The sequence below is a fragment of the Agelaius phoeniceus genome, chromosome 10 (genome assembly GCF_051311805.1).
Source record: "Agelaius phoeniceus isolate bAgePho1 chromosome 10, bAgePho1.hap1, whole genome shotgun sequence".
Classification (NCBI taxonomy): Eukaryota; Metazoa; Chordata; class Aves; order Passeriformes; family Icteridae; genus Agelaius; species Agelaius phoeniceus.
In genome coordinates, this window is record NC_135274.1 from 16,067,913 (window position 1) to 16,086,074 (window position 18,162).

Here is an 18,162-nt window from a genome sequence, read left to right on the forward strand (position 1 = left end):
TCTGTAGGAACTGACGTTGCTGCAGTCTGAGCTGCACGAGGAAATTCCAATTTGAAATGCAAAGTTTGTTTGCCATTTCCCTCAGCTCAGCACGGGTTCCAGGAGTGCAGCTGGGATGGGCATCACCCATGGCTGTTCCCTCTTCTGGCAGTGGCACCTCTCTGAAACTGCCCCTGTTCTCTGTAAGTCAGGACAGAACTGCACAGAGCTGCTCCAGCCCTGTGCATGTCAAACAGACAGCTCTATTAAACCCAAAGGACAATTGTCCTCCCTGTGCTTCAGATTGCTCTAAAACTGTGCTATAGGGGACAATTAATCTTCAAAATCAATTTTTTGTCAGGAGGCTACATTTCAGTTGTCTCAGGAGTGGTGGTGCTGGGCTGGTAATAACTGTCTGATGAGGCAGCCTCTGAACTGACTGCCCAAGAGAGCACTTCTTATTAATAACTTTTGTCACAAACCACAGGTCCTTTTTTTGACTTTGAGAAAACATGTTGGTTTATTTACTGTGTTAAAAACCTCCTGCTGTCAGGAGTCAGAAGATTTGCTTTGGGTTTTCATTGCATTGTGAGACAGGGAGTATTTTAAAAGAGATATTCCCTTTTTCCCAGGAAGGCAAAGCAAACCCCCCAGTTTCTTTTAGAAAAAAAAAATTACAATAAAAATTGTAATTTCTTCCTTTGCATTTGTGGCCTTTTCCCCCATGGCCCACTCCACAGTAATCCTGATTAACCCCACCCATGTGCTGAAGGTGAGGCTGCCCCAGGACTCCCCATCCAGGCAGTGCTGAGCTTGGCTCCTACAGCCTGGACATGCCAGGATTTAATCCAGTGACTCTGTCAATGCCTGGATCACTGCAGAGACAGGGCCAGGGCTCTCTTTGTCCCAAGGGACACCAAGGCTCCCCCTTGCACCACTTCCCTTGGCCTGGGAGCTCAGCTCATCCAAAAGCAGCAGATGCTGAGCAGCAGGGCCTGGAGAGCCGAGTGTGAGCAGAGCAATCCTGTGTAGCCAGCACACTCTCCTGGCCCAGTGGAGACATGGCTTTGCATCTCAGAGTGCAGGCAGCAGAAACCCCAGCTCTTCAGCTGGCCAGCCACCCCTTCTGGCTGCAGAATGCTGCTGGGCTGATGCAGAGGGCACTGCCTGGAGCATGTATGGATCTCCTGGAGCCATGGGAGCCAATGTCAGCCTGAGCCAGGCACACCCACACACATTCCTGAGCAATAGTCCAAAGTGTATCAGCACCCTGACCTCCTCAGCCATGCTTCTGAGCCCCCAGAGTTCCCCAGGAGAGGTTTGCTGTTGGCAAGGTGTTTCACACACCTTCCTTGGCACCAGGCTCCTCTCACTGGTACCCTCAACCTTGCCAACACTGCACTTCCACTCAATGGAAGATGGCCCCAGATGTCCCATTTTCTGCTACTACTGTCCTTCCTGTGGAGGAATGAATCCCCAGTGTTTCAGGAAACTGGGCTCTTCAGGAGCTACTTTTTACTAGCAGAGGGATACTAATGAATTGAATTGCCTTTAAGTCCCTGCATGTTCTTTATTGCCAGCTTACCCAGCTAAAGCTTATTTGATTTCAAAGATAATCCAATAAGCATCAGTTAATAAAATTAACTCTGCAAGGATTGGATTTCCCTCGTGCATGAGACAGATTAAGGCACAGGCCAAAAGGGAAACAGAGCTGAAATTTCTGTTATAAAAAGGCATTTTTGTTAAATCCTGGACATTTTCCTTTGTGCAAGTGAAGGTTCAAAGGACTCCTGCCCTGCAGAAGGCCAGGCCAACACTGTCTGTGGGTGAATAAATCCCTCCTAGGTGTTGAAACAGGCACTGCACAGGTCCTGAAGAACTCAGCTTGTCCAGGCTGGTCCTGCAGGCGCTGAGAAGCAGGAATGGTGCTGCAGAAGTTATAAACAAGGCAGCCCTGCCAGTCCCACTCACTGTTGCAGGCTCTGCTGTCCCCAGATTCACTGTGAGCCCTGCCCAGCCCACCCAGGCTGGAGCACACCATGATTATCCTGAGGAATGAAACACACAGGAGCAGGACTCAGGAGGAGAATGGAATGTGCAATATGCTTCCAAGTGAGGACAGCAGTGTCTGCAAGACCTGTAACAGTGTTCCTTTGCATCCTGCAACATTTGCATTGCTGCTTGCATTACCCGATCACAGCTGGAAGAGCTCATTCTCTATTAAGACCAAATTGAGCTTTCTATAAGCCCTGAAAACGAAGGTTTGGTAAAAGTTCCCTGCTGTCCAAATGTGCTTCTGAATTATTAGCACCAGCTTAAGCTCTTTCACTTTTAACCACAGAACCTTTTTCTTACCACAGCCAGTGTACTTTTGAGACAGTTAACTCCAAATGGTTGAAGGCAAAACCATCACAAGGACTCTCCTGGGCTGCTGCAGGATTTCCAGGTTGGCTTCCGAGCACCAAAACAGGAGTAATCCCTTCAGTGACCCCAAAATCCCTTCAGTGACCCCAAATACATTCTCAGGCACAAAGCATTCTCTGATGCTTCAATTCATATATCATGAAAACACCATTTATGTCAAGAAAAAGAAAAAAAAAAGGAGCAAGATGCTTAGTTACAAGGAAATGCCATTTACCAGTAGTCTGGGGTTGCTGCAAGCCTGAGCTCAGCCCATGAAAAATTAAAGGCAACAGAGACCTCTAATGCATCACATATCAGGAGAACCATTAAATAATCAGTCAGCATCCAGTTTTATAGGCATTTTGGGCATAATTCAATCTCCATTCATTTTAGATCATTTCCTTAATGAAGTAATGCACTGGACATAAATATTTCAGTGCAACTCTCCAATGCTCTTTAAGTAGTAAGCAGCTTTCAGTAACACAGAACCCAATTAAGCTGTACAGGATAAAAACTGACACACAAAAAAAGCTAAAGAAGGCCTACATGTAGGAATCTAGATGCAGGAACAGTGATGTGCCTAAGTCCACACATAGATACAGTCTGGCACATAGATACAGCTGTGCTCCTGAAGAGCCATTAAAGACAGCAAACAAAATCAGAACAGAAGAAAAACCTGGGGTTATTAAGATGCTATTCTACAGCTAGATTTCCTCTCCCTTACATGTGCACCTCAAGCAATTTGAGGAAAGGATTGCTTTGCTGTTCAGGTTTGTACAGCACCAGCACAGTGGGATGGGTATTGTGAAGGGAATTTCCCAGTGATGCCTTTCCTGCCTCCATGCTCAGCAAAAAGGGAATGGGTGAGTAAGGAACAGGTTTCCTTCAGAGCTTTTTCCTGTCGTTCACAGCACTAAGTGATGGTTTTGCCACAGAAGATCTCTCTTCCACAGGTTATGGTAGCTCAGGAAGACATTTAAAATCCTTACTAGGAGGTTACTACAGCAGCCATGTCCCAGCCCATGACCCTCCTGCACTGCAGGACAGCCACTCCTGTCCCCTGCCAGGCCAGGTTCTCAGACAGGGTGCTTGGCACATGGGGACCCAGTACAGCCCTACAGAGGTGCCACACATCCAAGAGTCACTGCATGCTTCACAGCTGCAGCCACAGGTTTCTCTGGGATTCACACCACAGTTTGATAAGAGTCTTCAAAACAGAAAACACTGCAAGTCCAAGAAAACCTTTTACTGCCTTTGAACCACAGGCTGAAGAATTTCACACCAAAAAGTTACAACAAACATGGGGGAGGTAAGCTAGGGAATTAATTTTAGCATGTAAGAGTCAATTTTGAATCCTCTGAAGAACAAACCAAAACACTTCACAACAAAAGGAGAGAAAAGCTTAAATCCATCAGAAGGATGGGACAGAGTCTTTCCAAGTGTGAAAAAGCCTATTCCCAGGAGAGCAAGCTGGGAAGGGCTGGTGACAAAAGGGAGGAGTCACTGGTGGAGACTGGCTCCCAGCTGGAGCTGGGTGAGAGTGGTTGTGTTATTTGTCAAGCAGAACTCCCTGTTCTTTGGGGACTTTTGACTCCATGTAATGCTTTAAAACTTGTCAAATTTTCTTTTTTTTTCCCATAATGTCCTAGTAGCTGATGTGTTGTATTGCTGGGGAGCAGCATTCCTGTGGCTGCCCCCCCAAGTCTGAGTTCATGGCATCTCTACTCCCAGCTCATCCCACTGTGAGCTTGCCCTGGGCCTGAGGCAGGAGCCCAGGGAAAAGTTCTGCCCCTGATCTTCCCTGGATTACACTGTGTGCTGGCAAAGGGGCTTCTATTACTTCAATTCTGCTAACTTTTAAAAAGTTTTTGGGTGTTTGGCTTTGCCACATATTCAACAATACTAAAATCCACATTTTCCTGCACAGTTTCTGTAATGAAATAAACAGAAGGTGTTCAATACTGCAAATAAGAAAATTGCCCAAATACTACCCTGCAAGCTCTCAATACTTTAGGTGCCAATGGCTGCTACCACCCATGCTGCCAAATGATAAATGTAAAACAAATATAAAGGAACAAGGACTCCAAAGACTGAAGGCTGGTCAGCCTAGAGGAGGAGCCCTCTCTGCTGTCAGTTCCCAGCTGCAGGGTGTGGAAAGGCAGAGTGACTGCCCAAACTGAGCTCTGTCTGTGAGCAGCCCTGGAGGGGACAGCTGCCCCATCCAGCTGCTCAAGGGATGCTCAGCCCAGCATGTTCCCCTTCTGGGGGGTTCAAATCCAACACAACCCCCCTGCACTTTATTTTTACCCTGGGGAATTCACAGGACTAAAGCACCATCAACCTGTCTGTTCTGGGTTTATTCCTCTCTCTGCACACCCCACAAGTGTGGGCTGCATTTCCCTGTGTCCCTCTGGCCCCATTAGGAGGCACATCCATGAGAGGGGAGCCTGTGGGGGAGCACAGATCCATCTGCTGGGGCTGCCAGCACCCGAAATCCCAGCCCCTGGGTGCGCACGAGGGTGCCTGTCCCTAAACCCACAAACAGGTGCCTGTACCTAAACCCACAAACAGGTGCCTGTCCCTGTCCCTAAACCCACAAACAGGTGCCTGTCCCTGGCTGCAGGTGTGTGTCCCTAAACCCACAAACAGGTGCCTGTCCCTGGGTTCAGGTGCCTGTCCCTAAACGCACAAACAGGTGCCTGTCCCTGGCTGCAGGTGTGTGTCCCCAGACCCACAAACAGGTGCCTGTCCCTGGCTGCAGGTGTGTGTCCCTGGCTGCAGGTGCCTGTCCCCAGACCCACAAACAGGTGCCTGTCCCTAAACCCACAAACAGGTGCCTGTCCCTGGGTTCAGGTGCCTGTCCCTGGGTTCAGGTGCGGCGCCGCCTCTGCCGAGTTCCTGCCCAGCCTTTCCTTTCTGGCCACTAGAGAGAGCCCTGGGATAGAACTGGATGCTACTGGAGCATCCTGGGTAAAAATAATCGCTTAAAAGCAGAATAAAGCATTTTTCTGCCTTCCTGACTCTTTTTTTTTTGTTTGTTTTTTCCCCAAAAAACCTGTTAAATTTTATATTTATTAACCTAAGTTAATTTTCAAGCCTTTATTTTTAATTAGCTCTTAATTTCTCAAGGGAGAGCTGGATAAAATTGACAAATATCCCTTTTTAAGGATATTTGGGAGAAAAAAAATCTCACCAGGAAAAAATGGACTGCACACCAAGGCTGGCACTAAAACTGAGTAAAGTTCACTCATGTGAGAAACGCCAAGGTTGTTAATACACCCAGTAAGTGTGGGGTAGAGGTATCAAAGCATTTCCATGGGAGTTTGGGAGTGCAGAGGTATCAGTGTGAACTCTGGTGGAGTTTTATCTGAAGGGAAAATTGCTTTTTTTTGCCACACAATATTGGAATGTTTGTGTTGCTGCCAGGCTGGGTTGGAATGCTGCAGCCCTGAGCTCTGCTCACACAGCTCCCACTTTGGGACTGACTCCAAACCTGCACAGAGCAATGCTCTGCACACCTCGAGGTGATCAGCACTGACTTCAGTCTGGGCTCTGTGGGACCAAGGAATTCAATTTAAGGAATAAGGCCTCCATCTTCTTGCCTGGCTTTGTACTACCTTTATAAATAGTCCAGTAACCCACTAAAATGGTGACCATATACATAAATTTGTTGTTGTTTTATTTCTGCAAGAATTGCCATCACTCTAATTTTTAGGTTTAGTAGCTCATTTTGAGTGTTTTCTGTTCAAAATTCAGGTGGGCTGGACTGGATCACAGGGTTTGGCCATCCATATGGTGACATTTTCCCTTGGTCCTGGGGACTTTCTCTCCTCCTCTCCCAGGGAACATGTGCTCTATTTGCACAGCTGAACTGCATGAAATTATGAGAATATATAGAGAAACAAAAGTTTTCAGCTGAGCACAAAGTGACTTCTACATGACAGCTGGTGCTGGGGTCCTGTCAAGCAGGACATCCTGACCTCAAGCAGACACCTTCCCAAACCCAGCCACCACTGTGTCCCACAGCAAAGCAAACCACCCCTTCTTGGCTTACCTGCTTCCAACAGGAGCCAGCCTGGGCCCACAGGGGCTCTGCTATTTCCACAGCTGAAAGCAGAAAACAGCAGGGCCAGGGGGGTCAGCTTTGGCTGGCTGCTCCAGCATCCTTGTGGATGAGACAAGCTGGCATTGACGTGCACCTTTGCACAGCTGGGTTAACTCCTGGCATCAGGAGAGCTGGCCTAGCTTCCCAGAGGAGCAGGCACCTGCAGAACCTGGCTTTCTGCTGCTGTTAGGCCAGTCCAGTTCTCCTTAGCAGACAGAGACCTGCCCACCCCAGAGACCCACCCTGCTGCTCCTGGTCCCTGTTATCCCCTGGGGATGCTAACAGGACACAGCTGCTGCCGGATCTGCAGTCAGGGCCACCCTGGAGCAGCTGTGGGTCCTCCCTGCAGCAATGCATCCCTCTCCTCCTGTGGGATGCTCCTCTCTGCCTCAGGTGTGGAGCAATGCATCCCTCTCCCCCTGTGGGATGCTCTGCACTGACTCTTGCAGGTTCCCTGTGGCAACAGTGGCAGTCCTGTCTGTGCACAGGACTCACAGCCTGAGGCTGGGGACCTTTCCAGTAGGACAGTGTGTCTAGGTTTGCTGGCAGCCTGGAAAAGTCACTTGGAAACCCTTGTTTTGGTGCCTCCCTTTGCCTTTGGAGGAGAGGGCACTGCAAGGAGCCCCTTCCTCCAGACCTGCCTGATGGGAGGGATGTTCCTGGACATTAACAGGCACCTTCAGGCTGGCCTTCAGTGTTTCATCAGTTGTGAGCAATTAGCAATTAAATAAAAATGCACAACTGAGGGGCTTGGGTGATGTTTATGTGTCCCTTGGCAGGCTGAGCAGAACCTTTTGGGATAATGTGCTGTGTGGCCAGTAACTGGCAGCCAGTGCCAGTGGTGGGAATAAACCTTGTGTACATCTCATGCTCTCCCCAAACACCTCCCCTTAGTGAACCTCCTGCTGCTGTACCAGCACCTGCTAAAGCTTCTTTGCAGTTTGGCTGGGACAAAGCTCACAGTCCCCAAGCCCCCTCTGGTGTCATGCACATCCATGGCCATGTCATCACTCTCTGGCACTGTCTGCACCTGGGGAGGATGAAGAGGGGAGGAAGGCAGCACTGTAGAGCACTCTTGGGTCACAAGCTGTCCCAGCTCCAAGCTCAGCCCAGGGAAGGGGATGCTGGTGCACTTCTACTCACCTGGGTATGAGCCCCAGCAGTGAGACACACACAGGTGCCTCTGGCTCACAATTAAACCCTGCATATGTCAACCATGTTTGCAGTAAAATGAGAAACCATTCAAGTCTAAAATAGCCAGGAAAAGCCTGTGCTGTGGCATGACACTGCAGACACATCAATAGGAATCATGTGTGGCATGGCCTGGAGCCCTCAGTGCCAGCCAGGGGCTGGGCCTGGGCTGGCCTCAGATGGCCACAAGGTGAGTCCCTGGAGTTAGGATATGGCTGGGGGGAAAGGGCAGGGTGGGAGCTATTACTAAGCAAAAGCAGTGCCAGGGGAAAGGAGACTTTGTGCAAACTGGTGTCAGTACTCAGAGCTGCCACTCACCAGCAACAACATGAAACAGGAGCAGGTTTTGGCAGAGCTGCTTGGGTGCTTGTCTGGGGCTCTCTGGGGTCAGGGAAGCACTGACATTCAACAAATACCCAGCTGCCAGACACAAGTTCTGTGCTTGTTTTAAACTTGGTTTGCAGCCTGATCCCAGGTCTCATTTAGTGAATCTAATTTTTGCCATTAACAGTGACAGGAATTCTGGCCAGAGTGATTCAGGATCGACTCAGGGCACTGTTCAAGGATCACTGTTTCTAAAAGAAGAAATCAGTGATGGACACGTGTCCCTCAGTGCTGAGATAACTGACTGCTGCCAGGAGCTATCACTGTGTGCTAGCAGGATGGTGCAAAGAATGTTAGGGGCTAGCTTTGCTCAATACTGAAATTGAGAAGGAATAGTTTCAGGAATAAACCAGGGTTTCACATGGCAGAGGGGATGTTCACCTCCACCCACATTGTAACACACCAGGTCTCTGCAAAATGAACTGGGAATGGTGCACACCTACCATGTGTACTACAGCAAGTGATTTGTGCCTCAGATACCTCACCTGGCTTGGGTTCTGGGTCTCTGCAGCTGTGATTTGCCTTCTGAACAAAAGGAGCACGGGTTCCAGGTAGGAAACCCCTACCAGCATGGAGCTGGGTGGGAGATGAGGACCTGGACATGCACACAGGCAGGAGACTGCAGCTGCCACCCTGCAGGGCAGTGTGAAGCAGCCAAAGGGGCAGGCAGGCTGCTGGGAACCCAGCAATGCTGCCTTTTAGCAATCTCCACTGGCTTTTTTCACAGATGGAGGATACATGGGAAGCCTTGATCCATCACCAGTGGCACACTGGATCCACCCACCATGGTACACCCACAGCCTGGGAGCTGCACGCAACTCGGAAACTCAGAAACCAAAGTTTTCTGGTACAGAAAAAAGTCCCCAGGGGCTCTTCAGTGCTCTTTTTGTGGTCCCCACACCCAGTTCCATGTGCACATCATTGCACCAGGTGGAAGATGTTTCTCAGGGCTCCAGCTGGCCCTGCTCCCACCACAGCCTAGTGCTTCAACAAGTGCCAAGGCTCCATGAAAGAAGCCTTTCAGAGAAAACAGGCTGACCCAGTCACTGCAGACAAGAGGCTGCAATAGGTTGGAAGTTGGCAGAGCTCTTGGCACTCCCAAGAGCCTTGTTTTTACAACCAGGCTCTTCCCCTGCCAGCCATGTGTGTTTTGCTGACTCCTATTTCCACTCACTGATAATACCCAAGGGACTCTGAGATGCAGCTGGTGAAAGGTAAAGATGGCATCGAGGAAGCACTGGGGTGGTGCTGTGACACAGATCCAGCCCAAAAATGAACTCTGTTGGAGTCAGAGCACTCACTTGTGCAGCCCAAGGCCCTGGCTCACAGAGGGAAAGCCTGGTGCACCCTGTGCTGGGGTGCCAAAGGGCTCTCTGCTCCCCTGTGCAATGCTTATTCTTGGCACGCAGACAGAAACGAGTAAATAAGCATTTAAGAAATGGTTTACAGTCCAGATGCAAGATCCAGAATTTGTATTGTGTGACAACCTCTCTATTTCAGAATGCTCAGTCACAAACTGAGTTTGTGGGATCAGGTCTGCTCACATTTGAGCTTCATGTGGCTGCATCCTCAGCTGATGCCTTTGAAGACAGCAGTGAGTCCCAGGGCATTTGCCATTCTTCCTTCTTACATTCTGTCCCACCACTGAAGGTATGTGTTGCTTGAGGGCATCTTCAAGCAGGCTTTTATCAAACTCAAAAGTTATGTTAATGAAATAAGGAAGAGCATCCTATCCTTGCAAATAATCATACTGCTTTATTTTTCAGTATCACAGTCTCAGGAAATGAAACAGTCCAGATCTTTTCCAAGATATTACATAGCCTTTTTTCCATCTGTCTGTCAACAAAATAATCAAATTAAATACAAATTTGTTTGTTTGCTACATCTATTACAGTGGAAGAACATATTGTTGGTAGAAGCAGCTAGGTTTCAGGAACAAAGGGTGGAACAAAGTCTTATTTTCCCCTGCTTCTGTGTAACCCACTCAGGTTTCCAGAAAAGCACACGGAGGGACAGAAGGAATTGGTGAATAACAAAATACAGCAATTTATTGAACAAAGTGGGGCAAGGCAATGTTCCCTTTACATTCTATGACAATTCAGGAGTATGAAGCAAAACATGCTATACACACACACACACAGACATGATACTTTGGTTAAATGTCATTCAGAAGTTCTATGCCAAACCTGGTAAATTATAGAGTGAACAGTCAAAATAAAACCAAGAATAGGCTTGCATAGACAGATTATTGTCAGTGTGCAATTCATATTTAAGGATTAGCTGTTACAATGCAGGATACACTTGCAGCTCTGAGGAATTTAAGCCTTCTGACTAATCCACCTCATTGCATGGCTAATATTTAGATTCAACAGGCTGAAAGTTTACCCTGAAGAGCTAAATGAGACAACTGCAGTTATTTATCTGAGGCAATTAACTATATTGCAGTGCACAGATGCAGCTGGAGACAGACCATGGAGTCTACTTAGAGTGAACACTGATACAGTGGAACTTGTTTCCCATGAAGTAGAAAATACTCATTTGTGTGTGCCACTGTCCTCTCTGGGACTCTCCTGAAGAGCCCAAACTGCCCAGCTAAGCCTTGCCCTGTGCTACTGATGGGGAGGAGGTGGCTGATAGTACCTCCAGTCCAGAAACTGAGGCTTGGGCAGCTCCTGAACATGAAACCCATGTCCCACCGTCTGTCCTGGGCAGGGCAGTCTAAGTGGCACCTGTGTGCAGCACAGCCAGTCCCTCCCCAGCAGGGCTGCACAGCCACAAATGGGCTGGACTGCAGCAAACTGGGATCTCTGCACGTTTGTGCCTGTCCTCTGCAACAAAAAGAAGACAAGCTACCCATGGTGTGTCCATGCAAGGGATATGTACCATAGCCACCTCCCAAAGCAACTGCAAAACTAAGCCCTGAACACCTTGGGAGAGTGTGGCAAAACCAAGTGTGCACTGGCTGGGGACAGCTAAAGAGCAAAGCTCAGCCCCCACCACCCTGCTGGGCATTCCTGCCTGGCACAGGGCAGCCCTGAGCTCAGGCACCCCTCAGGCTGTGCTGGGAGCTGTGCTCCAGCTCCTGCTGCATCCCACACAGTCCTGCAGCGCCAGTGCTGCCAGGAGGGACAGCAGGAGCCACCTGCAAACACACAGGAGATTGCTCTCTGAAGGAAACAGTGAGTTTCATGTACTGGCTGTGCTCAATTTCAAGAGTGTAAACTAAGTAGGGGAATCCTCACACTGTCTCCAAGTGCTCCCCTTTATACATATATAAATTAGCAATCCACAGTTAGTTTGCATAAAGGATAATATGAATTAAAATAAAAACCTTGATAATAAAAATATATAATATACACATTGATGAACAGCAATAAACTGAATGAAAACACTAGAATGTAACAGTGGCTGTAATTTGGCACAAAATAAACAAACAGACCTCTAGCACTGTAAAAATAACAACCCATTTTTTTCCACAAGTAGAGAATGTTATCAATCCTGATTCAAATCCTGATAGATGGGAATGCAGAGATATAAAAATACTGTACATACAAGATCCCTTTTATAGACAGAGAAGCAGACTGCATCATCTGTAACTTCTATCCTTCTTCCCCAAGAGGAGAAATTCAATGATGAGAATTCATCTATCCCTTAACAGCTGATATTTCCTCACCCCACCAAGTTCAAACCCATGAAGTTCTTTAAAAAAAGATGAAATCAACCTGTTGGATCTATCCCTGTGATGAGAACTGCTTCTTGCTGCAGGAAGCTGTACAGTCCCCATTAAGACAGTGTTTCATAGCAAGGTGACTCAGGTCAGCCTGCTGAAGACATCGAATATCCCTGCGTGTAAGGCACGATCCCGCCAGGTCACCCGACCTCTCTTCTGCAGACCGTTGTGCTTTGGACGGAGGTGAGGAGGTGGTGAGAACTCTTGCTGCTGAGATGAGCTTGCTAGGAAGGTCAGGAAGTGCCAGGATTTCAAGGAGGTGAATTTTCCACGTGGTGCTGGATGCCTTGTTAATGCACAGAGTCAGAAAGGGATGCAGGACCCAAACAACCTGGGCAGGGGTCCCAGCAAGGGCTCCAACATGCTACTAAATCCAGAGCAAACCCATAGGCAAAGCTACTGAAACTTGGCAAGAGTAGACAAGTAAAAAAAACCAAGATACTTAAGACATTTTTCTGTCATAGAAAAGAAATATTGCTGAGTGTTTTTTAAGAAGATCAGTTTCATTGTGCCTCTTTCCCGGAACACATGTCCAAGGTGCTGATTCTGCATCTCACCTACACAAGCTGCATCTTCTTCTTGACTCTCAGCAGAACTGTGGCTGCTGAGCCCCAAGGAAAGTGGCTCTTTGTTTATCCATAATCTCAGCTCTTGTTGACTTCAGTGGGACCATGGAACCCCTTTCCAAAGGTTGTCACTAAAGATGCAAGTCCCATTGCAACCTCTGCCTCAGGAGGTCTCTAACCTGCATGGCTGCATGAGGACCCCAACATGCATAAGATGAACAACTGCTCTGTTCTTATCCCATTTACCACCTGCTTTCCTCAGCTGCCATTCCCAGCATTTCTCTCCCTTTTCTAGCAAAGCCTTAGGAACCCCCTTTTCACAAGGACTATGGAGTAATAAAACAGGAGAAACACTTACAAGGAACAGCAAATGAATAATGGTAGGCAGAAAAAAAAAAAGGATGAGGACTAAGGGAGGATACAGAGCAAAACAGCCCATAAAGCATTCAGCACCCCCCAAAGGCATCCAAGAAAGCAGCAACTGCTCCTGGGATCCTTCTCTTGGGCTCTTGTCTCTTGGTGTCTTGGCCAGAGAGCTTGACTGGCCACTAAGGAGAGTTTACAGCTCCACAGAGGAGGCACTGAGGTGTTCTTCAGAATACCCAGCTTCCAAACTAATTCTACCAGAGTTTTCCCTCACATTCCTACTCATTACCATTGATAACAACAACCTGGATACTCCCAACCATCCCTCCTGAATTAACAGGTTCTTTGAATGCCAGAGGGCTCAGGCTCTTCATGACTTCTCTGACAAGGTTAAGACAAAAGCTACACCAGCCAACTGCAGTGCAAGAAAGTCCATCACTGCCAGACACAGAGGCCCATGGAGGGCTGAATTCCTAGCTGGTGATTTCCCCATGCCTTCTACAGAGAATCACCAGTTTTCTGCAAGCACAGCCAGTACAAAGCTCAACCTCTTTCTGATTTGGCAGGACTTTTCTCCAACCAGTTTTCACAAGTGCACCAGGTGGTACAAGCAGCAGTGCCTGGACTAGGGTGTTCGTAGGAAGTATTAATTCTTACAAACCCACCACACATCCATTTCACAACAATTACTCTGATGGCAATGGAAGGGAAAAGCCCACAGGAAAAAATGGCATTTTCAGCAGTAGAAATTTTGACTGTTACATAAAATACAAAAATAAATCCATACAAAATAAAACCTTGGTAGATGAGGTTGCCACATTGGGCCAAGTTATCAAATAAGAAAGAAAAAAATAGCATCTGTGTTGGTTTTTTTCCTGAATCCTTTTAAACAACATGAACACTTCTGAATGGACAGAGACAGAATGAGAAGTGGGAACAAGGCAAGGACAGTAAAATCTAGCTGCTGACTAGGATATTTCCTGAGAAGCAGCAGCAAGCAAGACCTTGCAAGTCACTTAGGAGCCTGTGCAGGCAGGTGAGCCACAGTGTGGAAGCAAGGGTATGCAGGTAGCAGGATTCTGCCCATACACCAAGTCCTACATGGCAAGGTTTTTGGTTAGGGTATCCCTGGAGCAGAGATCCATGGGGGGTATGTGGTTCTTCACAGGTACTGAACTGCTGCCAATGGGCCAGTGGGAGTAGGAGATGCAAGTCTTTGAGTTACTGCTCAAGGCAATACATGATCTTATTATGTGGTATTAAACCTGCCCCTGCAATTTATGTGAAAAAGGAGTTGCCCTGTCTTCCCAGAGATCTGGCCCAGTAATTATCCTGACCAAGAAGAGCCAAGGTTAAAGCCTTACAGCTGCCTTGGGGCTTGAACTGTGCACTAGAGGAACAGCAGACAGCCAGGCTCTCTTCCTATTTCCTAGAGGTGCTCTCTCCCCACAAAGCTCCAGAGAGCTGCCAAGGCCCCTTTCCCAGGCAGATCAGTGGTAAGGACAAGTTTCCTGCCCTAGACACAGGTGTCTCCCCTCCTCTGCAGAGCCAGAGCCAACAGAGAGGGTGGTGAGACAGACTTGGTGCTGGCACTAAGGGTGGGCTGCAGGGGCAAGGCAGCCCAGCCCTCTGCCATGAACTAGGCTGGCCCATGGACAACCAGCCTGCCCTGGCTGAACACACTCCAAGACAGTGTCCAGATGTTCAGCTTTGTAGTTTAAAAATACACCCAAAAATAATGGCAAAAAAAAAATTAAAATGACTAAAGAATTTAAATGAGAGGAGGCCAGGGAAAAAGGCTACTTTTTTGTGCAGGAGAAAAATTATTTTCAAAGAGTGGAGGGAAAACAAGCCAGGATGGAATCACTGCATGGGAAAATATATACAGACAACAAACCTGCAGACCCTGCTGTGCCCTAGAGAGCAATGATTCTTTTATTCCTGACTGGAGCTTGCCTGGGGTGCTGGATGGAGCAGTGCAGAGGAAAAGCAGTCAGCACAGACATCATGTGGACTGATCAGCACTCCGTGTCTGGCTCAGGTTGCCTGTAACTGTAGATTTTGATGCTCAATGCCCATATGGCCCTCTCTCCATCAGCCCCATGTTTACAAGACACATCCAAGTTCAGAAACAAGTTACTCTACTCAAGTGCATCAGCAACTGAGCTAAGAGTTACATGAGATCTGACTTGGCTTTAATGAAATTCCTTGGCTTCTTCCACACTGAAACTTAAAGCAGGTGACCACAGAGCTCCTTTCAGACACATAGATCTGTTTGTATGAGTTTTCCCAAACCACAATTCACAGCTTCTTGAACTCCCTGGCAAATCCTAAGTCATGCACACAAGGTCTAACTTCAGTTGGAATTGTCTTTCCTTTTAATTGTTCTATCCTATATCCTGGAGCTAAATGCCTATACACACTCTATTCAGATTGTTGGAAACCCTAGATACAGCAGTTTAAAAATTCTGTTTCATAGGCTATTTCTGCCTCACCAGTCTCAGGGTTTGGCTTTTGCTGGTATATGTTTGACAACGCTCTCTCCTTTCTGCAAGCTCATATGACTGTCAGGTTGGCTCAGCTGTCCTATCCAACACAGGAAGAAACCCAATTCCTCTTATAGCTCTCTTTGCTAAGTTATCCTAATGCAGAAAGGACTTGTACTTCTGATGTTCTGCTGCACTGCCATAACCCAACTCATTTCTTCAATTTTCCTCCATTGTACATGCATCTCAATTTGTCCAGTTCATCAGAGCTCCAGCCAAACTTAAAAATAAAAAGAAAGCCTCAAAAGAATGTATGAGGGAGCTGTTGAGCCAGCTGGTTGATTGGCACAGCTCAGTGGCAGCTAGATTATACTGCACTGCTGAAGTCATCACAGATGAGTAAGAAATTGAAACAAACAATTTTCCTTAACATGACGACACTTAAAGAGATGATCCTGGGAGTGGAGGGTGGGCCTCCCATAGGTCAGGGATGGAGAAAGTTGCCTGGCAATTCCAGTAATGTTTGCTACAGAAGAGTCAGTACCAAAGCAAAGGCTAGCACAGTTTACTGCTTCCTACGGGAACCTAGAAAACAAAACAGAAAGGAAACAGTCTGTGAGGCTAAATCCTGGTGAAAAAATTACTGCCTGCAGTCATATTTTACCTGGCCTGCCCTCTTGTCTGTCTGTCTGACTTCTAGGGTACTAGTCAAGTCAAAGGCCAAAATGGGAGCTATATGTTACATGACTCCAGCAAAAGGAAGGACAGATCCATGAGACAGGCAGACGTGCATTTCTTCTGGGGTGTGAATGGTGCTGCAGCCCCATTGCACAGTCTCACTAAAGCAAACAGACCCTATAAAGTGCCATCAACTTTCCAGCTTTCTTGATGAAGACACAACATAAGTTTACCAAACTAAATTTTGGAAAGGAAAGCGTCCACATTGAAGTTTCACTAGAGTTGGAAGAAATCTGAGACTGAGTTAGTCTCAGACTGCCCCCTTCCTTCCCCAGAGGCTTCTACAGATAACTCGGACAATGGGCATTCAGATTTAAAACAACTGCAGGGGCTACCCTACCCACACTGCTCTGTGCCAAGTGATTTCAGGAAACAAACCAACAAAGCAGTGCTGAGGTGCTACAGGAATAAAACCAGCCTGCTCTCAGGACAAATTTCTGTCTGATCATCCCATCTGCTCACCAGACAGGTGAGGTTCTGTCTTGTATTGGATTGTTTGAGAATAGTGAGTCACCTAAAATCCATCATAATGTTGTCTTCATGACATTTCTTTGTCATTTGCTACCTAGATTTACAGTCATTCATCATTAAGAGATCAGAGAAGACATACAGACAGCACCTTGACAAATTCCAGGCAAACCAATTCAGTTTTTTAGTCTCACAGCCTGCAACGTGCTCAGCAAGTCCAACCCAAACACTGCCCAGCATCACCTGCCTGCTGGGGCATTAATTCCCCTTCTTTATTTGCATCACTTTCCATCATCACTGTGTTCCCTGCAGGCTCCTTGTGTGAGGAAAAGAGCTGACAATAACCCAAGTGCTGGGCAGCCCTGGCAGATCCTACCTTTAGGAGAGTGCTCAGGTCTGGGGTGGTGGCGCAAGGGGCTGGGCTGGCTCGTGTAATACCGAGAGTGTTCATCGAGGAGGGGCTGTGACCTGCCAAGGACAGTGTCAAAGGAGTGTTGGGAAATAACTCAAAGTCACAACAGTGCAGCAAGAGCAACACCTCAGCTGTCTGGCCTGTTACTGACAGTTTGATGCAAACCTTGCCTGGCCCAGACCTTCCACCTGCAGAAGAGCTCCTCTGAGCACAGCCCATTACTGTTTCTGCAGTGAGAAAAGCAGAGTATGTACTGCTTGTCATGGATCTCTTTCATTTCATAATGGTTTCAGTTATCAGGAAATAATTTACTGCAAACTTCACTCAACAGGGCAGCATTTTAAAGTGGTTATTGCTTGCACAGTTTTACCCCCAGAGTATTTTAATATGATCAATCTCAATCTCCACCTGCACCTCCATTTGTTGTTTCTTTTGCAAGTTCAACAAGAATTTCTAGGTTTATTTCTGGAATGGAAATCAAAGCCACTGGGGTCACTTTCAGGGTTTAGTACCTCATGAAGACCACTGAGCCAGAGTATCAAGGGATTCAGAAGCAGCACTGGGCTACAGCATGTTCCCAGTTTGGGATGAGACACCCCAAAGCACAGTGCTCTTGCTTGCAGGGTGGTGCTCAAATGCAGCAGTGGGAGCAGTGCACAGGGCTCAAGTGGGAGCAAGGACCAAGGGAGCAGCTGTGCAAATGCATGGTGATTGCTCCTTCCTGCCCAGAGATGACATTTGGTTTCACATCCCCAGAGGCTGTTTAACCCTCTCAATGTTTCTCTGCCATTTAACAAATGTCACTGCACAAGCTCATCAATCCCTGTCAGCACTGGGCATGGGGACCAAGATGGACAAGTGCCACGAGCACAGTGAGTGACGCACGTCACCAACACCTCATGAGCTCCGTGCCCTCATTGCCCTGCTCTCCACCGAGTCCCTTCAGGGTGGGTCAGGCTGGTCATCCCACACCTCCTCCCTAGGACCCAGCTTCTCAGCAGCTTCCCAACTGCATTCCCCATTCTTGCCAGCCAGTTCAAGCTCACCTTGAAGGCCTGTCACTTCTGTGTCGCTGAGTTTCGGGCCCTTCTCTTGACCTTGAGCGCGTGGACTCGCCTGGATCAGGCTGATGGGAAGAAGGGAAATCAGCTCATCTGTGTGCCCTGCTAGACACCAGCCAGGACACTGGGACTGCCACAATTCCACACAGCCCTCTTGTGCTTGGTTTACACATAAAATTAACTACAGCCAGACATGCAAATGGCAGCATCAGGACTCGTTTTCAGTAAAAACCCAGCCCTGCTGAGCCAAACTCAATTTCTGCGACAGCAGTA

The 18,162-nt window shown here is 47.7% G+C and overlaps 1 protein-coding gene across 1 annotated transcript in view; it reads right to left on the minus strand.

Annotated features, from left to right (window-relative positions):
• Positions 1–9,797: 9,797 nt before the first annotated feature.
• CCDC50 (coiled-coil domain containing 50) overlaps positions 9,798–18,162 on the minus strand; it is a 41,907-nt gene continuing 33,542 nt past the window's right edge. Inside the window, exons 9-11 of the mRNA XM_054639173.2 lie at positions 17,875–17,954; positions 16,793–16,884; positions 9,798–15,795 (exon numbers count right to left, since the gene is read on the minus strand). Of these exons, the coding sequence (XP_054495148.2) occupies positions 15,776–15,795; positions 16,793–16,884; positions 17,875–17,954 (192 nt within the window). The 3' untranslated portion in view covers positions 9,798–15,775. The remainder of the gene's footprint in view (positions 15,796–16,792; positions 16,885–17,874; positions 17,955–18,162) is intronic.